Source organism: Protopterus annectens, chromosome 8.part0, assembly GCF_019279795.1.
Source record: "Protopterus annectens isolate FY-2018-M chromosome 8.part0, PAN1.0, whole genome shotgun sequence".
Taxonomy (NCBI): domain Eukaryota; kingdom Metazoa; phylum Chordata; order Ceratodontiformes; family Protopteridae; genus Protopterus; species Protopterus annectens.
In genome coordinates, this window is record NC_056741.1 from 915,044,887 (window position 1) to 915,072,876 (window position 27,990).

A 27,990-nucleotide genomic window follows, 5' to 3' on the forward strand; every position below is an offset into this window, starting at 1 on the left:
TGCAGCTTCCAGAATGCCCCTGGTAAGGACTCCTCTGAGAAAGGCTGCAGAGGTTGAAGTTGCCATAGTGGAATGTGTTCTGACCCCCCTGAGGGGGTGGTTTCCCATGGTGTTTGTAACGGAGATGGATATAGTGTGCTATCCATTTGGAGATGGTTTGTTTTAATATGGCCGTGCCTTTGCCCCTGGTGCAAAGCTGACTAGTAACTGGGACAGATTTCCTAAAGGGCTTAGTCCCATCAAGGTAGAATCGGAGCTGTCTGTGCACATCTAAAGAGTGCAGGATCCTTTCCCCCTTATTTTGAGGATTAGGGGAAAAAAGTGGGCAAATGGATAGATTGTTTGAGAGCCACACGGGACACCACTTTAGGCATGAAAGTTGGGTTAGTCCTGAGGGAGACCCTGTCAACATGAAAAATTATGAAGGGTTCCACAAACGTAAGTGCTTGCAGCTCAGACACTCTTCTAGCTGAGGTGATGGCAAGAAGCAAGGCTGTTTTCCAATACAGGAATTTTAATTATGCTGACACTGTCGGCTCAAAGGGGGGTAGTGTGAGCTTTTCCAACACAAAGTTAAGGTCCCAAGCAGGGGTAGGGGCTATTCTTGGTGGCCTTAAGGAACTGCCTGATGAGAGGGTGTAAGAAGAGAGATAGCTAAGTGCTATAATGAGCAGAGATGGCAGAAGCATGGATATTAATGGACAGAAGGATAGGGCCCCCTGTGGAGTAGGTCTGCTAAGTAATCCAGGATGAGAGGTAAGGAGGGCTGTGCTGGATCCACTCCTTTAGTCTGGATCCAGGAACAATACCTTTTCCACTTGTCAAAGGATTTTCTTGTACTGGATCGTCTGGCTTCACATATGACATCCAGTACCAGCTTGCTTAGGCTGGCCACTGGAGGAGAAGTCAAGGAATAAGAATCCTCATAGGTAGATAAGGGTAAATCCTGGTCATCAAAGGAAACAGAAATTTCAGAATCCTGGTCAGAAGTATCATAAGCAAACTCAGTCCTAGGTCTCTTAGAGAGGGAAGGTTGGCTTCCCCTGATTAAAGTAATAAGGTCTTCAGTCATTCATATAATTTGTTCTTTAGGCATAGAGGTCTGACCATGCGGTCTGGGTGTCAGTTTTCTAGGCATGGGTTTGAGTTTTAGGCCTTGAAGAAGAAGATAGCGCCGGTTTAATATGCAAGTCAGTAGGCCTGAATACACCCTCAGAAGCCGGTGCCTGCACAGCGGCTCCAGACCCATCCAGGGCAGAGACATCCGCAGGTTCTACAGCTAAAGCATCTCGCGGCATACCGGACTCCGAATGGATCTCAGTAGAGGCCTGTGAATCTGAAATAGGGGGTATCAGGGGCTGCGAAAGCGCCTCACTGAGTACTGGCGAACTGTGCGGCCTGTCTCTGTCTTTATCTTTGCATTTCTTTGGAATGTCAGTAGTCAGATGGCTTATCGAAGACATATTAGGATAATTGAACCGAGCACCAAAAAATTTAGAAGCAGAAATATACCGACAACAGATAGTTTGTGGTTTAAATAAGGCACAAAACCAACAATGAGGTAAGTCGTGGTCAAGGCTTAGGCAAGGAATACAGTACGAATGAAAATCTTTATGACGTATTTGCTTTCCATGAAAAATGCAATTATTTACTTTTACTGACATCGGTTTAGAGCAAGAAAAAGTTTCCCCAACGGGGTACTTAGCTTTTAGTTGGAAGACTTCAGTTCTGAAACTCGAAAATGAAAATTTCAGGAGTCGGCCGATCGGCACTTGCAAACTTCTTCTGCTTCGGGCACCGCACGGCAAGAAAGACTGATGTAATGACTTCAGCTTCATGTTTTATACCCCTGATGACCTGATGTCACGGAAGAAGAGACAGCAACCGATGCAGGACCCAAGACTTTGTTAATCAGGCCGACTGAGGGCTACCTGCAAGCAGATAACCCAAATGTAATGACTGCTACAGTGAAACACGAAGAACATCTGCCTGATGAGAGGGTGTAAGAAGAGAGGTGGCTCAGTGCTGTAATGAGCAGAGATGGCAGAAGCATGGATCTTAACGGAGAGAAGGATAGCCCCCCTGTGGAGTAGGTCTGCTAGGTAATCCAGATGAGAGGTAAGGAGGGCTGTGCTGGATCCACTCCTTTAGTCTGGATCCAGGAGCAATACCTTTTCCACTTGTCAGCAAAGGATGTTCTAGTACTGGATCGTCTGGCTTCACATATGACATCCAGAACCAGCTTACTTAGGCTGGCCACTGGAGGAGATGTCAAGGAATAAGCCAGGCTGCAAGGTTCAGGGTCTGCAATTGCGCATGCAAGAACTGTCCCTACTGCTGAGTCAGGAGAGTAGGGATCTGGGAGAGGTGCCATGGAGGCAACGGTGACAGACTGTGCAATACTGGGTACCAGTGTTGGCGTGGCCTGCCCTGGATTTGGAAATATCTTGAGTAATACTCTTGCAAGAAGAGGTAGAGGGGAAATGCATAGATTGAGAGGTTTGCCCACTGGAAGAATACGGCATCCAATTTCCAGGCCTTGCTGTGAGGTTCCCTTGTGCAGAATTTGCTGAGCTGGTGGCTGTAGGGGGAGGCAAATAGGTTCACCTTCGGGGTACCCCATTTCTGGGTCAAAAGGCTGAAGGTGTTGTGGCTTAATTGCCACTCATATGGGTCTAGGAGATTCCTGCTTAAGTTGACTGCCAGAGATTTTTGGTTGGCTGGCAGGAATTGAGCTTGCAGTTGAATATGCATGGCTGAGACCATGCTCCAAAGGTCATGGCTAGCCTGCAGAGTGGGTAAGAGCAGGTTCTCCCCTGCTTGTTGATGTAGCACATCACTGTGGTGTTGTTGGTTTTGATTAGTAGAGGCCTTGGAGAGAGTAGGGATCTGAAAGCTGTCAGAGCATGTTGAACAGCTAGCATCTCTTTTTGGTCGATGTGCAGATAAATATGATTTGGGCTCCAGTGGCCCTGAATGCACCTGCCGTCCAGATGTGCACCCCAGGATAGTCTGATGCATCTGTGGTTAGGGTCTGGGCAGCGCGGGTTTGTGTAAAGGGAAGTCCGTTGCTGTGGTTGCATGCTGCTGCCCACCAAAGGAACTCTTTCCTTAGACAAGGTATCATAGGTATGATAGTTTCCAGGTCCTGAGAATCTTGGAGCTAAAGACTTTTTAAATACCACTGAAGTTTCCTCATATGCAGTCTGGCATATGAAATTAGTAGAATGCAGGAGGCCACGAACCCTACAGCTTGTAGGATTTTCCTTGAGGATAACTGGATTCTGGTGGTCATTTGAAAGAAGTAGCCTGTCAGATGGGCTTGTTTTTCTGGAGTAAGGAATGCCATCTGGGATGCTGTGTCCAAGTTTGCTCCCAGGAATACAATTTCTTGACTGGTGACTAGTTTGGATTTCTTTTCGTTGATGGTGTACCCCAGGGAGGTTAGAGGGTTCTTTACAAATGTCAGGTGCTGCAACAGCTTTTCCTGGCTGTCTGCCTGAATCAGGCAATCGTCCAAGTAGGGGTAAATTTGAATATTTCTCTGTCTGCAATAGGCAATGGCTGGAGCCAGGCATTTTGTGAAAACTCTGGGAGCAGTGGATAAGCCAAAAGGAAGTGCAGAAAATTGATAATGCATAGATCCTGCCCTGAAACGTAGATATTTCCTGTAGGAGTCCCTGATTGGGATGTGCAGATAGGCCTACTTTAGATCTAGGGTGGCTAACCAGGCATCTTTAGACAGCATACGGAGAAGCTGCTGTAGGGTGAGCATTTTGAATTTTGGTACCACCAGGAAGGTGCTTAGAATGGATAGATCTAAGATTGGGTGCCAGGTGCCCTCTTTTCTGGGTACCAGGAAAAGTCTGGAATAAAAACCTTGGCCTATCTGTTCTGTAGGAATAGGCTGAATTGCCCTTATGGAGAGCAGGGACTGAACTTGGTGTGTGCCTCTGCCCACTGGTTTGGAAGAAGTTTGGGAACCCTTTTGGGGTTGGCAGTGTGTGGAAATAAAATTTGTACCCCTACGATACTATGTTGAGGACCCATCAATCGTTGTTGATGGAGGTCCAGTTTTTTGCATGGTGGGCAAGTTTTCCTCCTAAGGGCACGAGCAATTGGGCACAGGTGAGGGGAGGAGTTGAGAAGTCATTGTCAATTCTTTCTACAAGGGGGTGGCATAGCACTCTTTGTTTTATAAGTGGAGGTGCTCCACTGTTTAGATCTCTGCATACCCTGAGACTGTAGTCTGGGGGGTCCGTTTCCTCTAGTTCTAGTTTGAGGTGGCCTTTTGGGGGCTGGAAAGGACTAATGTTTTGAGGTGCAATGCCTACTGAATCTTGGAGGCTACACTTGCAAAAAATCTTTGACTGTCTGCATAGACTTAGCTTTTTCTTCCATCTTTTTTAAAACCTCTTCTGCTTTGGTGCCAAACAGATTGTCCTTGTTCAGAGGTGCTTCCAATAATTTTGATTTGACATGGTCTGGCAAGGTCTGCTCCTTAAGCCAGGCATGCCTTTTAAGTACAGAACCTGTGACTGCTGCCCTAGGGCATCAAACCCGGGTCCACTTTGTAATTCTGAAATACTGAAATCTTGAATTTCAGTATTTCAAAATCACAATGCCGAAAACCCAACCACAACTCACAAATTCGAAAACACACAAATGCGAAATTCAAAATCCCATAATTATTCTACACATACAGCACACACATAAACATACACAAAACTCTCCCCCCACAATCAAACAAATTAATGTAAACTACATATAAGCAGGGGGGCAAGCCCCCCTGCAAGTCCCATGTTGGGGACTGTGCCCCCACCCCCCCTACTTATATACTCTAACTCCGAGATCGCACACAAACGAAACTCACACACACACCCATCTTACAGTCCCTCAAACACACACATAACAATCACAACACACACTTACACACACTAAACCCCTAACCAACATACTACACACACAAGCTTACCAAAATTAAACTCAAACATCCACATACCGTACCACCGGAAGCAGAAATTCAAAATATCCGTGCTTCGGGATTTTGAATTTCGCTCTTCTGCCGGTTTCAGAAATGTGAGCATGCTGCTTTGCAAGTTCGAAATACTGAAATTCGAGATTTCAGTATTTCAAAATTACAAACTGGAACCGTCAAACCCACATTCCAGGGTATGCTTGTTGACTTGGTTTGCAGAAAGCATAAGCTCCTGTAATTCTTTATTTTCTGCACAGTCAGGGAAGGTAGATAATTTCTGCTTAACATGTTCCACAGTATGTTGCTGGTATTTCAGCATGTGGAACTGAGTTGCAGAGGTGTATATTATTTTACCCCATCTGTCTAATTCTTGTCCAAGGGGGTGGGATTCTTAGCTGTAGTTGCTTTTATTCCTTTAGGTCCTTGGGAGACGACCTCTAGATCAGCAGTAGGAATTTTGAAAAGAAATTTGGGTGAGTCAGGGACTCTGTAGTACCTGTCAGGTATCCTGGGAGCAGGGTGTAAAGCATCAGGAGTTAGAATGGATTCCATAAAGACATCATCCACAACATCCAGAACAGGAGGGATAACTAAGGATCTGTGCTGTGGTAAACCTAGAAATTCCCCGAGTCTCTTTTTGGACTGAGGATAATCCTGGCATTCCCAATGGAAATGCTCTTTCAAAGTATGTAGGGTTTCACCAAAAGAAAAATCCTCTGGCGGGGAGGCAGAAGGAATGGATTCCTCTGCATCTGAATCTTCATTGGCAGATAAGGGCATGTCTTCATAATCAGAAACATCAGAGTAGTCGGACTCTTGGCCAGATAAAACTGCTGGGGACATGTCTCTTTTTCTTCTAGCAGGGGAAAGGCTGGCATCCCCTAATCAGCATAAGGTCTTCCGCCATTTTAAGCATCTGCGACTGTGGCAAGGAAGCAGGCGTTGAGTTAGGGTCATCAGTTTTTTAGGCGTAGCTTGTACTCTTGGCCTTAGAAACTCGGTAGTTTAAGAAAGAACTGAAGACGCAAAAGAAGTCATTGGTTTGTGTCTAATATCGGTAGTGCGAAGAACTTCCTCAGAAGCCGGTGCCTGCACAGTGGCTCCAGACCCATCCATGGTAGAGACATCTGCAGGTTCTGTAGTCATAGAAGAGTCTTGCAGCATACCGGACTCCAAACTGGTCTCGATTCCGACCTGCGAATCCATCGTAGCGGGCATCATGGGCTGCGAAAGCACCTCACTGAGTGTCGGCGAACTGGTAACTAGCTTAACGGAAGCATCGTCGGCAGTTTTGGACCTGTGCGGTCTATCTCTGTCTTTATCCTTATGTTTTTTCAGAAGATCGGTAGTCGGATGGCTTACCGAAGCCATTTTGGAATATGGAGATCGAGAACTAACGTATTTAGCTACAATAAGGGCCTGACGACGAATAGTTTGGGCATTGAATAAAGCACAAAACCAGCAGCGAGGTACGTCGTGGTCTCGGCCTAAACAGGGGACACAGGAAGAATGGAAATCTCGGTGTGGTATTTGCTTTCCACAGGCGAGACAAATATTAACTTTTTCTGACATCGGATAGAGCAAGAAAAAAAGTATCCCCAATGGGGTACTTAGCTTTAGAAGACTTCAACTTCAATTTTGGAAACGAAAACTCAGGTAGCGGCCGACTGGCACTAGTGCGAACTGCTTCAGCTTCGGGCTCCTCGGCAAGAAAGACTGATGTAATGGCGTCGGCTGCCTGTTTTTATACCACTAACAACCTGACATCAGTCCTGAAGTGAGAGCAACTGACGCAGAAATACTAAGCTTCTTGTATTCGGGCCGACTGAGGGCTACCCCTGGCATGATAACCCAAGTGTGATGACTGCAACAGTGAAACATGAAGAACACCTGAACACTATCAAATGGTGATATTATCATAAAAAACAGTATGAAATGTATTCAGACTTCTTTTACTACTGACAGAAGTTAAAGAATTTCCAATACACAAAAGTCCAAACACCAAAGCACACCAATGTGCTAAACACCAGTGTTAAAATTAGACTACACACTTTATCCACGTTGAAATGGACATAAAATAACACCTGATCACAATCTAATCTATATTTTCTTGTCAGAGAGAGTAACATCTCCACAGTGCAATCAAATAACTTAATCTGCAGTAAAAATTGTTATCCGATGTTAAACACACATAGATTAGAGTCACACATATAATAAATGTAAAAATGCTGAAAACCCCAGTTCTGCAATATTTTCCAGTCAAAAGATGAAAGTAAAGCAGAGGAGCAACAATAAAGACAGGCCTCTAGTACCCAACAGCACACATACACACTGTCTAAAGCAATTTGTCTAGAGGAGGGCAGCAGCAGTAATTTAGGAGCTGGTACATAAGGGTATTCAGCAGGAATGTGGGTGTGGTAAGCACAGGTAGATATTTAGATTCATTAACAGTGAGACAGTTTTGTGAGGGTTGAGGAGTACAAACCTAAGTATACTATTGACCACTTTCTGGAGTATATTAAGTTTGTGTGCAAAAAAAGAGGCAAGAAGAGTGAGTGAGTATTCAAGACTTTGTGAATGAATCCTGCAAACCCCAGCTGCAATGGGATGTCTGCCCTCTTTGGTAAAAACATGACACATTCTACAAGCTGCTTTTAAGCTGAGCAAGGATTTTCTAGCTCTGTTGTTTGACATGTGATACGAAGGACAGTTTTAGTAGAGATGAGATGGATTTTTGGGTCAAAAATATGGACATGGTGTGCATTTGCTAGTCTCCCGATAGTAAACAGCATCTGCTTTTTTGGAAACTTAAGGATGAGAATCAAGGTTACAATATGTGCACTAAATACATCCTCCAAGGCTGGCGCATATTAAAGAATGGAAGTAGAAAGAGGCATATTGACTTGTAACATAAATCATCACCTCAATTTAAGGGGAACATCCATCTGTTTTCATAAAGACACCTTATCTATCAAGGCTACAGTCTGAGAAAAGGAAAACTCCTCCAAAGGAGGTTACGAGGACCAATTTCCTCTGAATCAGTGAACCGGGCTTGTGAATCTGCAGGTGAAGAAGTCCTGTCTCTGTCTGTGTCAGAATCTTTTGACGACGTGTTCCTCAGGAATGTTTCTCTTGACCTCTTTTACAGGTAAAGTATTTTGTGCATCATAATTGTCAGCCTGTAACAACTTAGTTAAAGTAAGAAAATCAAATTTTCTAACAGACACAGAGTTTTCCAATGAACGATGCTTACCTTTTTTTAAGGTATTATTGATGAACAACTGAAAGAAGGTACTTTTGCACCACCAACAGGTTCTTTCCTCTGGTACATCAAGAACCATCCACCGGTGTGTTTCCCTGCTCTAGAAAATATGGTTCTCCCATACCCAGCTCAGACACTGGAACAGCCGAACAGAAAATGGCTGACCACATTCATGGTGGATGAAAGGATTATATTAGGGGAAAATGGAGAGGTAAGTGAGTGATCAGGGGAATGACTACTGGCCAGCCACTCTTGACCAAGGTACTGACTGAGCCCATGGAGTTGGCAAGGGCTCTTTGTTAAGATGCTTCTTTCTATAAACAGCAGGAGGTGGACCAGCAGAATGGTGGTTAAGTATCCATGCTGTGACTGAGGATGCTTCAGATACAGTAAGCTTCAATTAAATGATTCAGTCTGAAAGTAAGTTGTCAAACTGCGTTTAAGTGTGCTGCTTGTGAACATTTACACAGTCCCCTAAACAACATAATGCATAAGCACCACACTAAAATCCTGTTGGAAACTGCTTTACATAAATTTCAGTCTGACAGAAAATAACGGCAGGTAAGTTGTCACACAGTGAACACAAGCACTAACATACCCCAGAGAAGTTCCAGTCCAAATTAAACACTTCCAGACATAACTTTTTTTTTATATAAAATACAGAAAGTTTATATTAAGTAGTACGTTTTCTCATTAAAATAGTCCCCAGATTACTCTAAGCTTAAAATGGCAACAGGCAGCTTCCGATATTAGAAAGATACCAGGTTTCTGAAAGGGTCAATACTGCAAAAAAACCCAAGTAAAATAAATTGCTTTACTTTTACAAATACTCTGTGTGGAAGAGTTCCCCACTGGGGATTTATCTGCAACAACAGAATCTGAAGTCTGGTTGATGCCCCCTGTTAAGCCTCTAAGCTGTTTCACTATGTGACAAGAAAGTATCTACAACAATCTACAACCCCAATCAGACTTCAGACTTTTATGTTCTGAAACCTAGGAAACTGGCATTTTAAAATGTTTTTTATGGTTAGTCATTTTTATTTAAGTGCATATGTTATTGCAAACATTTCATTTTTTGAGTTGATATAATGACTAACTTTTTTTTTAACACCCAACTCTAAAGCACCACACCTTAGTACTAGATTTACTAATTAATTAATTGTATAATTGCCAGGCTATTTAATGGAGGTTACTGCACACTGCAATTTGTTTTCACTTGATAAAGCTCAGGATTGCCTGAGCGAAAGCGCTGTGTGATTTTATCTGTGACTTTTGGAATACTTCAGAAATAAAAATACAGCCTTATGGACTTTAGCAGAGTTCCGTTCCTTTCTTCAAGGTCGTGGATTATTCTTTGCTTGTCTTTGGTTTTTTGTGCATTACTTCACTTGATCTTGTCTGCCATGGCCAACGGAGAAGAAACCTTTAACCCAGGAGAAACTCCTGAAATGCTGAAAACACTACAAACGATCTTCCGGTGAGCAGAGCGAGTTCAACCAAGTACTGGTTGCACTCAAGGAGCTCACTAACTTGCTGAAACCCACTACGGCTGCTTCACCAGGGCTAGCTTGCAACCAGCAGCAAGCACTACAAAATAACTTTGGATTACCGGTAATTGCGGACCGGAAGAGGGTACAAGCTCCACTATATCCTCCACGGACATGTCTGGCCGGATCCAAAAGAAACAACTTTACTGCCGCCATGAAGCTACCAGAGCTCCTGAAACTAACGTACAACTAGGGACCAATGGAACTAGTAATCCTGCTTTGAAACATAGAAACAAGGATGTAAACTTTACAAAATGGGCTGGACAATGCTTCACCTTTTCTAAAGGTAGTAACAATTCTAACAATTTCTCTAACTTTGATCAGAGCATGGACTTGTTCAAGGACAAATTATACTCCTTAAGGAGTACACAGCTAAGAGATAGACTACTTGAATGAATGTCTGAGAGTAAAACGTGTCCCGAAAGGGCTACGCTTTTTTAAATTTCCAAACAATGTCCAGTATGGTACTGATTATTATTTTAACTTGTGTGAGATTTTTGATAAAGCTGGATTGGAAATGTTGCATGTAATGGTAGGGGAATATGAACTGAAAGCACAAACATTAATGAATGAGCTAGACACTTTAAACAATGAGTTAACATCTAGTACTAATTTTAGTGCTTTTAAACCAAACTATGACAAGGTTTTTGATAATGTTGATGTTTTTTGTGATAAGATTCTTAACAGAAAACTAAGAAAATTAGAACGCGATCTCATCGAATACAGGGATGGCCTTGCCTACCCTAGCCCCAATGGCTACAATAAAACTTCTTCCAAAAACAACACCACAAACACAGATAGGGCTAGTGACACATATGACAGACAAGAGGAACCCCTTAGAAGAAGTGAAAGGCTAGCAGAGAAGAACAGAAGGGGTACTAACAACCAGGATTTTCAACAGAACCCCGGCCAGACCGGGGTTTGGGGACAGAGACAAAGACAGGCACCAAGGTCCTGGAATTTTGTTCACTAACAAACCACCATACACCAACTACCCTAACATCCCTGGATGATCCTATAACTGACCAAGCCCCAAATCTGGGTTTACACAATCAAAACCCTACTAATATTGAGGGTAACTGCACTATTTTAAGGAGAAACAACTTTGCCATACACAATTACACGGACATGAACCTTCCTACAAATGCTTTTGATATTTTCACCCGAGGGCTACATTTTGTCCCAACTAAACCCATGAATTTAACACAAGCTTTGATAGATTTAAAATGTTTACCAGAGCTTTAAACTTAAATTTGATTTTTAAAGGGCAAACACTTAATGCAGCAGGCCCAACGCTGCATACAAGTCTCTTTAACCCCCACTACACCCAATAATCCTCTTTTTGAAAAGTTAGTGGAGAATGACTTCAGGAAAGTATATAATAATCAAGAAATTCTACTTCATCCAAACTTTTCTGAACAAGAAATGAATTTTATTGAACACTTGCATGAAGAAAAAATCAGGGTCATGAAACCTGATAAAGGAGGGGGAAGTGTCCTTATGTTCTCAGAGGACTACGAAGCCCACATGCACACTATGTTGCAGAATGATGAACAATACGAGACGGTTTCACGAAACGAGATCAATATAGCCTTTGCTGAGATTAAGTACTATCTTAGTGACCTTCTATTACAACAGGCCATCAATGAAAAGGTCTACAACTACTTACATGTGGAAAAGCCCAGAATACCAGTCATCTTTGGGATACCTAAAACCCACAAAGGAATAAATCCACTACAATTCCGGCCGATTGTATCAGGAGCAGGTGGAGTGACTGAGCCCCTGGGAAAATTTATTGATTACATGACCAAAGAATACACGTCTTTATTGTCCCACGTCTGCAAGGATTCTTGGCACTTCCTCCAGGACATTCCCACCTCTTGCTACTCCCCAGACACCTTAATGGTCACAGTGGACATCAAAGATCTGTTTTCCAGCATCCCTCATCAAAAAGGTTTGGAATGGTTTGCCCAATTTCTAGGCCAGAAGACAACCCTTAGTAACAAAATGTCCAACTTGCTTACGAAATGATGGAGATGGTTTTGTCCAACAACTTCATCTTTTTAATGGTGAATTATACCGCAACGCAAGGGGTTGCCATGGGGGCATCTTGTGCATCCTTCTACGCAAATGTAGTATTGCACATGTGGGAGCATACATTCGTTTAATACCCCCATGGAAAGATCACATTCTGTTCTACAGACGTTATTTGGATGACATCTGTATTTTATGGTCTGGCTCTGAAGGGAACCTATCTGAATTCCTTACACACATCAATTCAACAACGAATTTCCTACAATTCACACACACAGTGGATCAGCACGAACTTCATTATCTGGACATTACTCTTTACAAGGACTACAATCAGAAAACTTTCCATTCCAAACTACATCGCAAGGCAACATTTTCTAACTCCTTGCTACACTTGAAAGTGCCCACCCACCATATCAAAAGATGTGGATCATTAAGGGGCAGCTCATCAGAGCAAGTAGAATATGCAGTACGGAGAAAGATTTTGATTCTGAGGTGGAATTTTTGAAAAACCTTTTCTTGGAGAGAGGTTACCCTCTGGAACTATTTCTAACTCTAGCAGCAGAGGTAAAATTTGCACGACATTCCCTCTACAAACCAATACTAGGGGGGGGTTTTGTACCAGTGACCAACAATACACAAAACAAGGATACTGTTCACACTAACAGTTTTGCTCACACATACTCATCAAATTCCTATGAATTGGAAGAAACAATCTTACATCACTGGCCGGTTTTAACCCTCTTTGAAGAACTAAAGGACTACATACCACCTAAACCCAGTTTTGTTCGTAAAAGAGGGGCTAATTTAAAGGAATTATTTGAAAGAAATCAAAGAAAAAAGATGAAGGTAAAACAACCAAGGCTGGGCACATTCAAATGTGGTGTTTGTGCCCAATGTCATGCCATATCCAAAGAAACAGCACCATACCTCCCGTCTAGGAACTACAAGATACACCCCACTGGATTTTACACCTGTGCCTCTAGAGGGGTCGTATACTTGGGGATGTGCACCAACTGTCAAAGTTTCTATGTGGGCAAAACTGAGAGGGAATTAAGAAAACGTATCTACGAGCATCTTTATGACATGACCAGGAAGAAGGAAACCAACGCCTTCTACAAACACTCACTCTCCTGCCCAGAACCCAAAATCCAGTTTCTAGTTCTGGAACAGGTTGAGCCAGATGCAAGAGGTGGTGACTGGGAATCCACCTTGGGCTACCGTGAACTATTATGGCAGTTGAGACTGAATGCAGGGAAGCCACCAGGTCTGAATGGGATGATCAGCATTAAACCGGTCCTCAAGCTTAGGAGGGCTAGGTTATAACTCTCACACTTGACCCCCTTCATACCACAGCATCCCCACACAGCATATTAAATTATTGAACATCCACGGTTATAGGATTCCGACTAATAAATCAAATTCTATATGAAATGTTATATGGATGGGCATTAAAAATATCTCACGCATATTTTATTGCATGTTTTTATCAGTGTAAAGTAATAATGAAAAAATTTTTTAACAATTCACTGACAATCTAAACACATCTTTAAGCATATTCTTTAACAATCTACAACCCCAATCAGACTTCAGACTTTTATGTTCTGAAACCTAGGAAACTGGCATTTTAAAATGTTTTTTATGGTTAGTCATTTTTATTTAAGTGCATATGTTATTGCAAACATTTCATTTTTTGAGTTGACATTACTTTGTATGAGTTACCTCTCTGTAATATTCCTTCTCCTCTTTCAGGTTTCATCTCGATCTATCATAATCTAATTCTACTTCTCAGTATAATGCAGTAATACTGTAACCAAGTAAATTATCTAACCTAACTCACCAGCTAAGTCTCATATTGTACTCTTGTGTATATACATTCTGAAAGATATTTTAAGCAAATGTTTCTTTTTATCGCATAATTCTGTATATGTTTTCTTTAACTTGTTAAGTAGTAGTTAGTGGAGCTTTTCTCCTCGGGCCTCCACTGAAAATGGACATGTATCCAGTTGGACTAGCCCGGTTAACAAATGTAAAATAAAAATAAAATAAAAAATATAATGACTAACTTTTTTTTTTTTTTTTTTTTTTTTTAACACCCAACTCTAAAGCACCACACCTTAGTACTAGATTTTTTTTTAACACCCAACTCTAAAGCACTACACCTTAGTACTAGATTTACTAATTAATTAATTGTATAATTGCCAGGCTATTTAATGGAGGTTACTGCACACCGCAATTTGTTTTCACTTGATAAAGCTCAGGATTGCCTGAGCGAAAGCGCTTGTGTGATTTTATCTGTGACTTTTGGAATACTTCAGAAATAAAAATACAGCCTTGTGGACTTTAGCAGAGTTCCGGTTCCTTTCTTCTTTCTATAAATAGCAGGAGGTGGACCAGCAGAATGGTGGTTAAGTATCCATGCTGTGACTGAGGATGCTTCAGACACAGTAAGCTTCAATTAAATGATTCAGTCTGAAAGTAAGTTGTCAAACTGCGTTTAAGTGTGCTGCTTGTGAACATTTACACAGTCCCCTAAACAACATAATGCATAAGCACCACACTAAAATCCTGTTGGAAACTGCTTTACATAAATTTCAGTCTGACAGAAAATAACGGCAGGTAAGTTGTCACACAGTGAACACAAGCACTAACATACCCCAGAGAAGTTCCAGTCCAAATTAAACACTTCCAGACATAACTTTTTTTATATAAAATACAGAAAGTTTATATTAAGTAGTACATTTTCTCATTAAAATAGTCCCCAGATTACTCTAAGCTTAAAATGGCAACAGGCAGCTTCCGATATTAGAAAGATACCAGGTTTCTGAAAGGGTCAATACTGCAAAAAAACCCAAGTAAAATAAATTGCTTTACTTTTACAAATACTCTGTGTGGAAGAGTTCCCACTGGGGATTTATCTGCAACAACAGAATCTGAAGTCTGGTTGATGCCCCCTGTTAAGCCGCTAAGCTGTTTCACTATGTGACAAGAAAGTATTGAAGATTCTTCACTCAGATGCCGATTCTCCCTCTACAGGACTCACCAAGCAACACAGTATGGGAACTATGAATGCAGAACAACCTGCAATCTATTGGAGAAGGTCTGATGGTCAGCATGTGGGGAAGCAAAATGTATATGTAAAGTAAAGTTCAATGGAAGTCAAACCTCTCTGATGATTTATCAGATATATTGATTGTATAAACAAACAAATAAAATAAAATTATATTCTAGTTGGCAACCTTGGTTTTCTTTTAAGACATCTAATATCAATACTAATATAAGTGCAGAATCACTGAAAAGAATAATGGCCAAGACACAAAGCAGCTTTTCTTACTCTGTTTTTGTAGACTTCCTTCTGACAAGCCATCTTCCATTTCTTTCCGTTTCTTTCGTCGTGGATGAGGAAACCTTGCTGAAGGCCTGAAAATATAGAATAAAATGACTGTAATGTTTTCTTGTTAAAAATACATGACCCATAATGTTATATGACAAGAAAAAAGGGAAAAACTTGCTGTAAAGTACAAATGTGTTTAGTATTCACCATAACAGTAGACACTAGATACATTCCTCTCTCCAGTAAACCATTATTTATGGGTATAGCCTTGCCTAGCAGGCACCAAGCTTAGCCATCTGCCTCTTCCTGCAAGCCCCCTTGGCTAGTCTGAAAAATCCATTACAGTTGGAGGGAAGAGAGACTACATATATCCAGTTTGCAGGAAGAGGCTCCAACTAACTTATTTCTGTACTGTGGCTTAAAAGCCTATTACAAAGCAACTGAAAATAAGTACCATAGTGTTCCACCACCAACAAAAACGCCAAAGAAGATATCTCTTGGGATAACAAAGCATACATATTCACTATTATCCACAGGTGTAGTACTATTTGATAACCACAAAAGTGGACAGGTCCAAAGGCCTTTATTAAGCCATGACAACACAAAGCAGCAAACAAACCAGGAGTTTATACATCAGTGGGTGAATTGTACCACTGTATAGTCAGACTTCCACAAAAAAATTTATAAGAGAATGCAACATGTAATAGTTACAATGGTCTACTTAAGTAGAAAGCAAACATGGATTCCTATGACTGGCTTGGAGGCTGTAGAGGAGTTGGAATAAGTGTTAATACAGAACCAGAAAAGTTGTACACCTACCATATTCTACAACAGCTACACAGAACTGAAGGAAGTAGGAGAAGACAAAATAATTGCTACAGATTTGGAATTTGGAGGATTGGAGACTTAAGTGCTAGTAGATTGGATGAGCACGGCACAGCAAAGAAAGGAGAGTAAGCATGATGGAGTAACATGTTGAGAAGAGTCTTACAGTAAGAAGAAAGTGACAGGTTGGAAAGGTAAGCAACAGCTGATAAAGGGAGGTTGTTCTTGGCAGGTGGAACACCTAGTTTTAAGGGTTTACATCTGCAACAGGGTTTTATGTTGCAAGAAAAAAAAGTTGTTATGCAGATGTAGCAAGGCAACAAAGAATGGAAGAAGGAAATGAAAGGAGACCAAGATCTGCAGTTTCTCAAAAGCCACAGAGAAGATGAGTGGTAAGAAAAAAACAAATTAAGGCAGTGTGAACAGGCATGCCATTATGGATAGTATTATTTTGCCACTAGGGTTTGACATTAAAGACATAAAAGAGCATTGTGAAGTGACATTTGAAAGCTTTAACTTGCTTGAAAACTTTATGACTGAGATTGGAAAAAAAAAAGAAATACAGTAGCTCCTTGGACAGACTATTTATTTCAGAGCTTGGGACTACAGCTACAAAGATAAAGGTGCAATTTAGGGGTCTATGTTCAGTCATCGAATAACAAATACATCAAACCTCTCTTCATCAAATGTTCACTTCAGCAAACGTTCAATCATTGAATATTTTACACAGGAATGGAGTTGGTTGGCCAGCTGTAGGAAATTTTCCCTTTTCAGCACTGTAGTGCGATCTCGAAGTTGGTATATATAAGTGTGTGTGGGGGGCAGCCCCCCTCTTGGGTGGGTTTGATATAGTGCAGTGTGTGTTTTGGTATGTATGTTGGTCCACTGTCTCTTTTCTCTGGGTAAAATATTTGATGATTGAATGTTCGATGAATTGAACGTTCGATATTTAATGTCCAATAAAGACACGTTCTATTTGTTATTCACCGACTAATCATAATAAATAATGAAAACAGGATAAGTCTCACAGTAAGTTGAGAATTGGAGGGCAAGATGCAAGTCATACTTAGCATAGGCAGAAGACATGCTACAACAGAACCAACCGGGACAGATGAATTAATGAAGACTTTGTGGGGGTGGTGTAATCATACCAGTAGTTAGGCAAGTGTACGATCAGCACTACTGGAAAGGGTGGTCAGTAGATGGGAAGCATGGGGAATGGAAACAATGGAAGACATGTTTGAAAACAGAGAATGCTGGGTCTCTAAAAACTTCAAGAAGCAGACAGATGTGTTTAATGAAGGTCAGAATGCAAGCATGCAAAGAGACCAAGACAACAGTTGGGGATAGAGGGACAACAGATGGGAGAAAACCCTACTCAGTGGAAGACTATATTAACAGAGAAAAGGAACCACACAATAAATATGTACAGGAGAGGAAAAAGCAACTGCGTTTTTCTAATGACGAAGAGAGCCTAGATGAAGAAGAATAATTGGTAGCAATATTAATGTCAAAATAATACCCAGCACACTCCCAGGCAACCATCTACACTCCCCCATACAATTGACTCCAGTATAAATTAGACCCCAGCCTAACAAAATACTATCCCCCACTTCCACTTACCTTTTACTTTAGGGAGTTAACTGCCGAAGAAGTAAAATGCCTTGCGAAACCACAGGAGAAAAGAAAATGCTTGGTCACTTGACAGCTTCCCTCAAACTACAGGCCCATTGCCATCCTCCCCCCACTATCAAAATACTTCAAAAAATGCATCCAGTCACAACTCTTACACTACCTCTCACAGAATTAACCTCTTTTCATCTCAGCATAGTTTCTGTCCTCACCACAGACCTCTACCGCTTTATTTAGTTTCACCAATACGGTAAACACAAATAGTAATGATGGAAAACCTAGCGTCTGCTCTCTTCCTTGATTTATCCAAGGCATTTGATATGGTCTCTCACTCAGTTTTCCTACGCAAACTTCATAAGCTAGAAAGTACAGTTGTGTACACTTACCATAAATGTAGATGTTCGAGTGTATTCACTGTTGCAGTCATTACACTTGGGGTTATCCTGCTGGCAGGCTATCCTCAGTCGGCCTGAATTCCAAAGTCAAGGTCCGGCGTCAGCTGCTGTTGCCTCTTCCCTGACGTCAGCACGCCAGGGGTATAAAAGATGCAGCCGATGCCATTTTCTTCAGTTTTTCTTGCCCCAGGTGTCAGGTGCCCCCAAAAGGGTAGGCTAAAAATATGCCAATAAAACATGCATGCACCAAAATATATTATACCTTCATCTACAAGCAAATACACCACATAGGTTGTATAGATTAGATTAGTAAAGATAAGTTCCAGCAAAGATATGGGGGATGGTGGGTGGGTAACCTGGACTGCAACAGTGAATACACTCGAACATCTACATTTATGGTAAGTGTACACAACTGTATTATTGTTCTTCTTGTTTCACTGTTGCAGTCATTACACTTGGGTTGAACCCCAAAGCTATGGTTGGGAGGCTGGAGCTAAATAGCATTAGGAGCGGTTATGAGGCCCTGCAGAACTGCAGAGGCAAAGCCTGCCCTGGATTTAGAGTAGAGTGGTAAAGTATAGTGCTTTGTAAAGGTGTGCAATGAACTCCAGGTAGCAGCCTCTAAAATGTCTTTGGTTGGTACTCCCCTGAGGAAGGCTGCTGAAGTGGCTGCTGCTCTAGTTGAATGTGACCAAATGCCCTTAGGCACTGGCTTGCCATGTTGTGAATAGCAGAAACGAATGCAGTGGCCTACCCACTTTGAAAAAGTCTGCTTTGAGATAGCCTTTCCTTGTGATCCTGCAGCATATGCCACTAGTAGTTGCTCTGTCTTTCTGAAAGCTTTGGTTCTGTTCAAGTAGAAGCGTAGCTGTCTGTGTATGTCCAAAGAATGCAGAATTCTCTCCCCCTTATTCTGTGGGTTTGGATAAAAAGTAGGCAGATGAATAGTTTGGTTAAGGGCCACACTGGACACTGCCTTAGGCATAAATGTCGGGTTTGTCCTCAGAGAAACCCTGTCTGGATAAAAAATTATAAAAGGTTCCACAGCCATGAGTGCCTGTAGCTCTGAGACATGTCTTGCAGAGGTTATTGCTAGGAGCAGAGCTGTTTTCCAAGATAAAAACTTTATATCAGCTGTAGTGGCTGGCTCAAAAGGAGGCAGGGTGAGTTTTTCCAAGACATAATTGAGGTCCCATGCAGGTATTGGCGATCTCCTTGGAGGCCTTAAGTTTTTGGCTCCTCTGAGCTACTGCCTTAACAAAGGTTGTGAAAAGATTGGTGGCTGTGTATTGTAATGAGCCGAAATGGCAGAGGCATGAATTTTAATTGATGAAAAGGGTAGGCATTTGTCCAGCATCTCAGTTAAGTATTGCAAAATCTGAGGAATATTTGGTACAGCTGTATCAATTCCTTGTGCCTGGTTCCAGGCACAGAATCTCTTCCATTTTCCAGCATAAGATTTTCTGGTACTAGGCCTTCTGGCCTCCAAAATGACATCCATCACAGCTTTAGTGAGCGGTGCATTTTGTATGACTATGTTATCTGCCATGCTGCCAGATTTAAGGTCTTGAGTTGGCTGTGCAGGATCTGATTGTTTTGTTGGGACAGTAGATGAGGTATTTGAGGCAAGATCCAAGCCGGGCATTGAGACAAGTTCCTTAGGACTGGATACCAGTACTGGCAGGGCAGTCTGGGGCAATCAGTATCATCTTTGGCTTCTCTTGCCTGACCTTTAGGAGTACCTTGGGGAGGGCAGGCAGTGGAGGAAAGGCATATACTGCTAAGCTTTTTCAGCTGAAAGATAGGGCGTCCACTTTCCATGCTTGTCTGTGATAAGTCCTTGTGCAGAATCTTTTTAGTTGGTTGTTGTGAGGAGAGGCAAATAGATCTATATCCGGGCATCCTCATTTCCTTATTATCATGCTGAAGACTTGTGGATCCAATTTCCACTCGTGGAGATCCATGAGATTTCTGCTTAGTTCGTCTGCCAGAGTATTTATCTTTCCTGGCAGGAATTGTGCCTACAGATGTACTTGGTAAGTGCTGTGTCCCACAAAGTCATGGCTAGTCTGCAAAGGGGGTAAGAATGAGTGCATCCCTGCTTGTTTATATACCACATGACCATGGTGTTGTCTGTCTTTATCAGTAGTTGTCCCGGATGAAGTAGGTCCTTGAAGGCTGTCAGGGCATTCTGAACGGCTAGCATCTCTTTTTGATTGATATGTAGATGCATTTAGTTTGCGGACCATGTGCCTTGAATACATCTTCTTGCCATGTGGGCCCCCCAGGCATAATCTGATGCATCCGTTGTTAATGTCTGCCTGGCTGGGGGTAAAGTGAATGGCTGTCCCTTGTTCTAGCGACAAGCCTTCGCCCACCAGCGAAACTCCTGTTGCAGGCAGGAAATGAGGGGTAATTATTGTTTCCAGGCTGTGGCAATGTTGAGCCCAAACACTTTTTAGGTACCTTTGAAGTTTCCTCATATGCAGTCTTGCATATGGAATTAGTAGAATGCAGGATGCCATGAAGCCCAAAGCCTGCAGAATTTTTCTTGCAGATAACTGGGCCTTTGTTGCCAACAGTTTGAAATATGTAGCCAGTTGCCTTTGTTTGTCTGGCATGAGATAAGCCATCTGGGCAGTTGTATTTAAGCTTGCACCCAGGAATATTATCTCTTGAGAGGGTACTAGTTTTGATTTCTTTTCGTTGACTGTGAAACCTAGGCTTGTTAGAAATATCTTTACAAACGCCAGATGCTGTAGTAGAATGTCCTTGTTCTCTGCTTGAATGAAAGGTGGTACCTTTTGAATAGCTCTCATGTCCATGAGTGCTGTAATTTGTTTTTGAGCCTCTGTCCATTGATTTGGAGGCAGACTTGGCATTCCTTTTAACCTTGGCAGAGTGTGAAAGTGGAACCTGTAACCTTGAGATACAATGTTGAGAACCCATTTGTCTTTGGTGATGCAATGCCAATTGTGATAGAAAAGTGCCAGTTTTCCCCCGAAGGGTGCTGCCAAGGGGTGGTCTACGCAGCTGTCTGTGACCACTGTGAGGCTTTCTATACAGGGAAAACCAAAAGGAAAATTAAACAAAGAATCTATGAACATGTTTACAGTATCAATAATTCTGTCATCACGAATGCCCTAGCTAAACATATCGTGGATTGCCCAACGCATAGGTTTTTGTTTGTAGTGTTAGAAAAAATAGAAAGAAATTTAAGAGGGGGTCCCTGGGAGCTGGCATTAGATGAAGCTGAACTTACCTGGCAAATTCGGACAGGTGTGCACACCCTACCGGGGTTAAATGAAGCCCTGTCCATTAAGTGTCTGCTTAAAAAGAAGGCTTTGGCTAGGTGAATAGTTTAGTGTTAGGAGAATAGGTGGACTTAAGGCATACACGATCCATCACGTAGGTTTGTAGTCTGTTAATATTACTTGCTTAGTCCACAGTATCAACGATGTGTAGCATCTCATATGTGCCTAAATGCTGGTGATTTAAACTGTGCTCTAATGAGGTCTTTAAGTGGGTGTGGTTTGTATACACTGGCAAAGTCTTTGTTATTGTTCTAGTACTTTTTAAAAAAAATTCTTTTAAAGACCAAGTTGTTGGTCTCACATATTATAGTTTACCTCATAAAAATATAGTATATTAGATCTGTGAGCGACTTAACATAGCCGTATCTCGACCATGTAAAGGATATAATTTTAAAGTGTTATTTATAGTACACAAATTCAGTATTGTCATTATTTTTATTTTAAAAAAATATATTTTTCAAATAAATTCTTTATTTTCTTTAATGATGGTGCTGTGTGGTTCCCTCCAGTAGAGCTCTTTTGAGTGTGTACCTTTAACTCCTAGTGGGCGTGGCTTCAGCATTTAAAAATTGAAGTTATCACCTTACATTTTTAACAAATACCAATTGACAGAGGTCATATATCAATACAATTGTGTTTGCTATCATGTATGCTTCAAGATAAAATTTTCCGATACCTTATATGTAACATGATTTTGGAATTATTAATGCAAATATGAACAGGCAATATCTGACACCTAGAGGAGCAGTAGGAGGTAACTGCAGAAACGCCTGGAGACGTCACTCGGCTGTAATGAGTAAGCATTCTAGTGTGTTTTAAGTTGGAGTAACCCCCTGTAGCTTTAATTCTTAAATGCTTGTGTATGACATCAGGAGGGGTAACGAACTCTATTGGCAGTTCGTTTTTTGAATTATTTTAAAAGGTGTTTTTTCTAAGTATTTTACTGTCTATTTACAGCTGATTACATTTGAAAATAAGTAGGCTCTTATAAGCTTGATATTGACATTTTAATTGTCTTGTTTTCATTAACTATCATATCATTACTATTTTATGTATGTTCACTTACTATTCTACGGATATCATGTCATTACTATTTTATGTATGTTCACTTACTATTCTACGGATATCATGTCATTACTATTTTATGTATGTTCACTTACTATTCTATGTATATATCATTACTATTCTATATATGTTCATTTACTATTTTTATATACATATAATTTATTACTCTATGTACATATATTTATTATTTTTAACTATGTCATTAGTACTCTGTGCGTATGTACATTTATTATGTAACTTTTGTATAACTGTCTCCTACTCATTCTATAAAATGGAGCATTTCTCCCCAGGCCTCCTCTGAAATTGTGACCTGGGCCCAATTGGACCTTCCCAGTAAACAAAAGCAATCAATCAATAAATAAACAAACCTCAGCAACATACCTCCTAGCCCTTCTGAAACTATGTGCCAAACAGCTTAACACTTGGCACATTTAAGCACTCCCATGTATGTAATTTTCACACCCATAAAATCCCAAACATGCCTCCCCTTTGATTTTTACACCATCTCTGCACTATGCACTATCAAAACATTTTACAAAATTATCTATACAACCTGAAACAAGAAACACTTACATACAGCCTTATTACAGAAAACATGGGATCGGGAGCATACATAATACTCTCATAGCCACTGTCTTTTGCCTCATCTCCATACTATGCACTATCAAAACATTTTAGAAAAAAATTTTGATAATAAAATACAACAAATACAGCCTGATAATCGACTATCAGTACAGTCTCAGGAATGGGCTTAGAGACTGTCACAGCCATATACAGTCACAGATAAAATAATATCTGCAAAAGAATGTGGTTAAGTCATTGACCTCACTAGGACATTTGAAAGTGTTAACTATCACATTCGGTTCAAAAGCTGAAATTAATTACTCTGTTTTAGTCATAACCTGATGTTCTAACTACTTACAGGTTTGAACATTCAAGGTCACGGCAGACAACTTTGCTTCTCTAGAAAGATGCTTCAAGGCTGAGTCCCACAGGGTTCAGTCCTTGGCCTAGTACTATTCTCCACATTTATTTATAACATTAATAAAGTCATCCCATACTCAGATGTCACCCTCTATGTAGATCTCATGCTTAATAAAACTGGATCCAATACTGTGATCTCCAAAAATTTCTGCAAAATGACTACGACCATTACTCTGACCTTCTAACAATTAATGATAATAGAACTGTCATCATGACTTTTGTATCAAACAATAAACCTGCACACTCAAGTGCTCTAAAATATGTCTACTCCACTAACAATACCCTAAAATCAGTGCAACACCATACAATATCTTGGACTTGCACTAGATCCCACTGTCTCAAAACTCATACTGAGAACTAAGAAAACAGAATAGAGGAACTTCAGCAAAAAGTACAGTTTTGTACCTACCATAAATGTAGATGTTTGAGTGTAAACACTGCTGCAGTCATTACACTAGGGTTATCCTGCCGTCAGGCGGTTCCCCAGTCGGCCTGAATTCCAAAGTCTTGGTCCGGTGTCGGTTGCGGTCGCCTCCTCCCTGACGTCAGTGCGACAGGTGTATATAAGATGCAGCCGACGCCATTTTCTTCAGTTTTTCTTGCCCCAGATGTCAGGTGCCCCCAAATAGGTAGGCAATGCAAATTGCTAGTAAAATATACAAAGGAAAAGCAAACAACCATTTTTAATTACCAGCAAATACTCCCCATAGGTAGTAAAGGGTAGATGACCTAGGTACGTACCAGAAAGTAAGGGGAAGGAGGGAGGTAATCTGGACTGCAGCAGTGTTTACACTCGAACATCTACATTTATGGTACATACAAAACTGTACTATGTTCATCGTGTTACACTGCTGCAGTCATTACACTTGGGTGGAATCCCAAAGCTGAGGTAGGGAGGCTGGATCTATAAGGCATTAGGGGTGGCTATAAGGCCCTGCAGCACAGCAGTGGTGAAGCCGGCTCTGGATTTGGAGTATAAAGGCAAATGGTAATGCTTGGTGAAGGTATGCACAGAACTCCATGTTGCTGCTTCCAAAATATCCTTGGTAGGTACTCCTCTGAGGTAGGCAGTTGAAGTGGCTGTTGCCCTGGTGGAGTGAGATCTAATGCTGCTAGGTAAAGGTTTCCCATGGTGAGTATAGCAGAAACATATACAATGTCCTATCCATTTTGAAATAGTCCATTTTGAAATGGCTTTTCCCTGTGCTCCTGCAGCATATGCTACCAATAATTGCTCAGATTTTCTGAAAGCTTTGGTTTTGTCCAAGTAGAAGCGTAACTGCCTGTGAATGTCCAAAGAATGTAGTAGTCTCTCCCCTTTGTTCTGTGGTTTAGGATAAAAAGTTGGCAAGTGAATAGTTTGGTTTAAAGCCACACTTGATACCACCTTTGGCATAAACGTAGGGTTAGTTCTTAAAGGCACCCTGTCCTGGTGGAAGATGAGGAAAGGTTCCACTGCCATTAGTGCCTGTAATTCTGAAACTCTTCGTGCTGATGTTATTGCCAGTAGCAGAGCAGTTTTCCAAGAGATGCATTTTAATTCTGCTGTGTTAGCTGGCTCAAAAGGAGGTAAAGTTAATTTTTCCAAAACAAAGTTGAGGTCCCAAGTTGGTGTAGGTGCTCTACGGGGCAGTCTTATGTTTTTATCCCCTCTGAGGTACTGTTTGAGCAAAAGATTAGAAAATATTGGTGGATCCGTGTTGTAATGATCAGAAATGGCTGAGGTGTGGATCTTGATGGAGGAGGAGGAGAGGCCCTTGTCCAGCATCTCAGTTAAGTATTGAAGTATCTGAGGAATGTTTGGGACAAGAGGGTCAAGGCTGTGCGCTTGGTTCCAGGCACAGAATCTCTTCCATTTATCTGAGTAGGCTTTCCTGGTGCTAGGCCTTCTGGCCTCCAGAATGACATCCATAACAGCTTTGGAGAGAGGCATTGCTTGCTTGACTAAGGAATTTTCCATGCAGCTAGATTTAAGGTCTTTAGCTGGCTGTGAAGTATCTAATTGTTGTGCTGTGTCATCAACTGTGGGATTTGAGACAAAATCCAGGGTGGTTCTTGTGCTAAGTTCTTTAAGATTGGGTACCAGTGCTGGCGTGGCCAGTCTGGTGCAATCAGGATCATCTTTGGCTCTTCTTGCCTGGCTTTTAGGAGTACCTTTGGAAGAACAGGTAAAGGAAGGAAAGCGTATACTTGCAGGTTTTTCCAGCTGAATGAGAGGGCATCCACTTTTCATGCTTGTGGATAGTAGCTCCTTGTGCAGAATTTCTGTAACTGGCAGTTCTTTGGGGATGCAAACAGATCTATGTCAGGGCTCCACCATTTTTGTGTTATCATTTTGAACATTTGTGGGGGTCCATGATGTTTCTGCTTAGGTCGTCTGCCAGTGAGTTTTTCTCTCCTGGAAGAAATTGTGCTTGCAGATGAACTTGGTAGTCTAGAGCTGTGTTCCACAAGGTCATGGCTTGTCTGCAGAGAGGGTAGGAGTGTGTGCCCCCTTGCTTGTTTATGTACCACATAACTGTGGTGTTGTCTGTCTTTATCAGTAGTTGTCCTGGATGCAGCAGGTCCTTGAAAGCTATAATTGCATTTTGTACAGCTAGCATCTCCTTTTGATTGATGTGGAGATGTCTTTGCTCTGTGGGCCACTTGCCCTGAATACATTTTCCTGCCATGTGTGCTCCCCAGGCGTAATCCGATGCATCTGTTGTCAGTGTTTGCCTGGCTGTGGGTTGAATAAAAGGCTGTCCCTTGTTGAGGTGACAAGCTTGAGCCCACCATAGAAACTCCTGCTGATGGCAAGGAATTAGTGGTATAACTGTTTCCAAATTTTGACAGTGTTGAGACCATAACACTCTTTAGGTACCATTGTAGTTTCCTCATATGCAGTCTGGCAAATGGAATTAGTAGTATGCAAGATGCCATGTAGCCCAAGGCCTGCATAATTTTTCTTGCACGGAGTTGGGTCTTTGTTGCCATCAAATGAAAGTATTGAGTCAGTTGTCCTTGCTTGTCTTGCGTGAGATAAGCCATCTGGGCCATTGTGTTCAAGCTGGCACCCAGTAATATTATCTTTTGTGAGGGCATTAGTTTTGATTTCTTTTCATTTACTGTGTACCCCAGGCAACTTAATAACTTTTTTACGTACGCCAGATGCTTTAGAAGAATGTCCTTGCTCTCTGCTTGAATCAGGCAGTCGTCCAGGTATGGATAAATTTGAATTCCTTTTTGCCTGCAAAAAGCAATTACTGGTGCCAGGCACTTTGTGAAGACCCTGGGTGCAGTAGATATGCCAAAGGGCAGTGCAGAGAATTGATAGTGCATTGAACCAGCTAGAAATCTGAGGTATCTTCTGCAGTTTTGTCTGATAGGGACATGCAGGTATGCCTCCTTGAGGTCCAAAGTCACGAGCCAAGCTTTCTTGCCCAGCATGGGAAGAAGCTGCTGTAGTGTCAACATTTTGAATTTTGGAACATCCAGGTAAGTGTTTAGAGAAGAAAGGTCCAGTATGGGTCTCCAGGCTTTGTCCTTTCTGGGAACCAAAAAAAGTCTTGAGTAAAATCCTTGTCCTTGCTCCTGTGGTGGTACCTTTTGAATAGCTCTCATGTCCATGAGTACTGTAATTTGTTTTTGAGCCTCTGCTCATTGATTTGGTGGCAGATTTGGCATTCCTTTTAACCTTGGCAGAGTGTGAAAGTGGAACCTGTAACCTTGAGATACAATGTTGAGAACCCATTTGTCTTTGGTGATGCAATGCCAATTGTGATACAAAAGTGCCAGTTTTCCTCCCAAGGGTGCTGCCAAGAGAGAGCTGTTTGGCAGCTGTAGTGGAAAGTCATTGAGGCTGCTTTTTATAAGGTTGAGGCCTGTCTTCCCCTTCTTTCTGGCCTGGTGTACCCCATTGTCGAGGCCTGTAAAGGCCTTGTGCCTGACCTCTACCTCTTGGACGTCTATATCTGCCCCTTTGAGGTCTGTCTGTGACTGGAAAGGACCAATTCTTTGTTGGCCAATTTCTGCTAAAACGAGGAGGCTGAACCTGTAAGAAATCTTTCACCATTTGCATAGATTTTGCCTTATCCTCCATCTTCTTTAATACCTCCTCTGCCTTAACTCCAAACACATCCCGCTGCAAAGGTGCATCCAATAATTTGGCCTTAACATGATCTGGTAACGTATGTTCTTTTAACCAAGCATGCCTTCTAATGACAGAGCCTGTAACTGCTGCTCTACAGGAGGCCTCTAAGGAATCAAACCCACATTGCAAAGTATGTTTTCCCACTTGTTCAGCTGCATGCAATAAATTCTGCATTTCTTTAAAATTAGGAGGATCTGAATCTGGAAGCATCTTTTGTTTCAACTGAGACATCAAAAATTGCTGATATTTTAGCATGTGAAACTGGCAATTCAAGGCTCACATTGCTAGAGTTGCAGACATATATACTTTCTTTCCCAATCTGTCTAAAGCTCTGGAATCTCTGTCCGAGGGAACTGGGTTTTTTGCTGATGAGGCCATAATCCCTTTGGGACCCTGAGAAATAGTTTCAGAGTCAGTAACAGGGCTTTTGTACAAAAATTTGTGAGAGTCAGGGACTCTGTAATATCTATCAGGTTTAACTGGGGCTGGGG

General features: G+C 41.6%; 1 protein-coding gene across 1 annotated transcript in view; it reads right to left on the reverse strand.

Moving 5' to 3' along the window:
* The window catches only part of LIN37 (lin-37 DREAM MuvB core complex component), a gene marked incomplete in the record, with an annotated part of 817,002 nt that overhangs the window by 466,681 nt on the left and 322,331 nt on the right, over positions 1–27,990 (reverse strand). Inside the window, 1 exon segment of the mRNA XM_044080439.1 lies at positions 15,153–15,238. Within this exon segment, the coding sequence (XP_043936374.1) occupies positions 15,153–15,238 (86 nt within the window).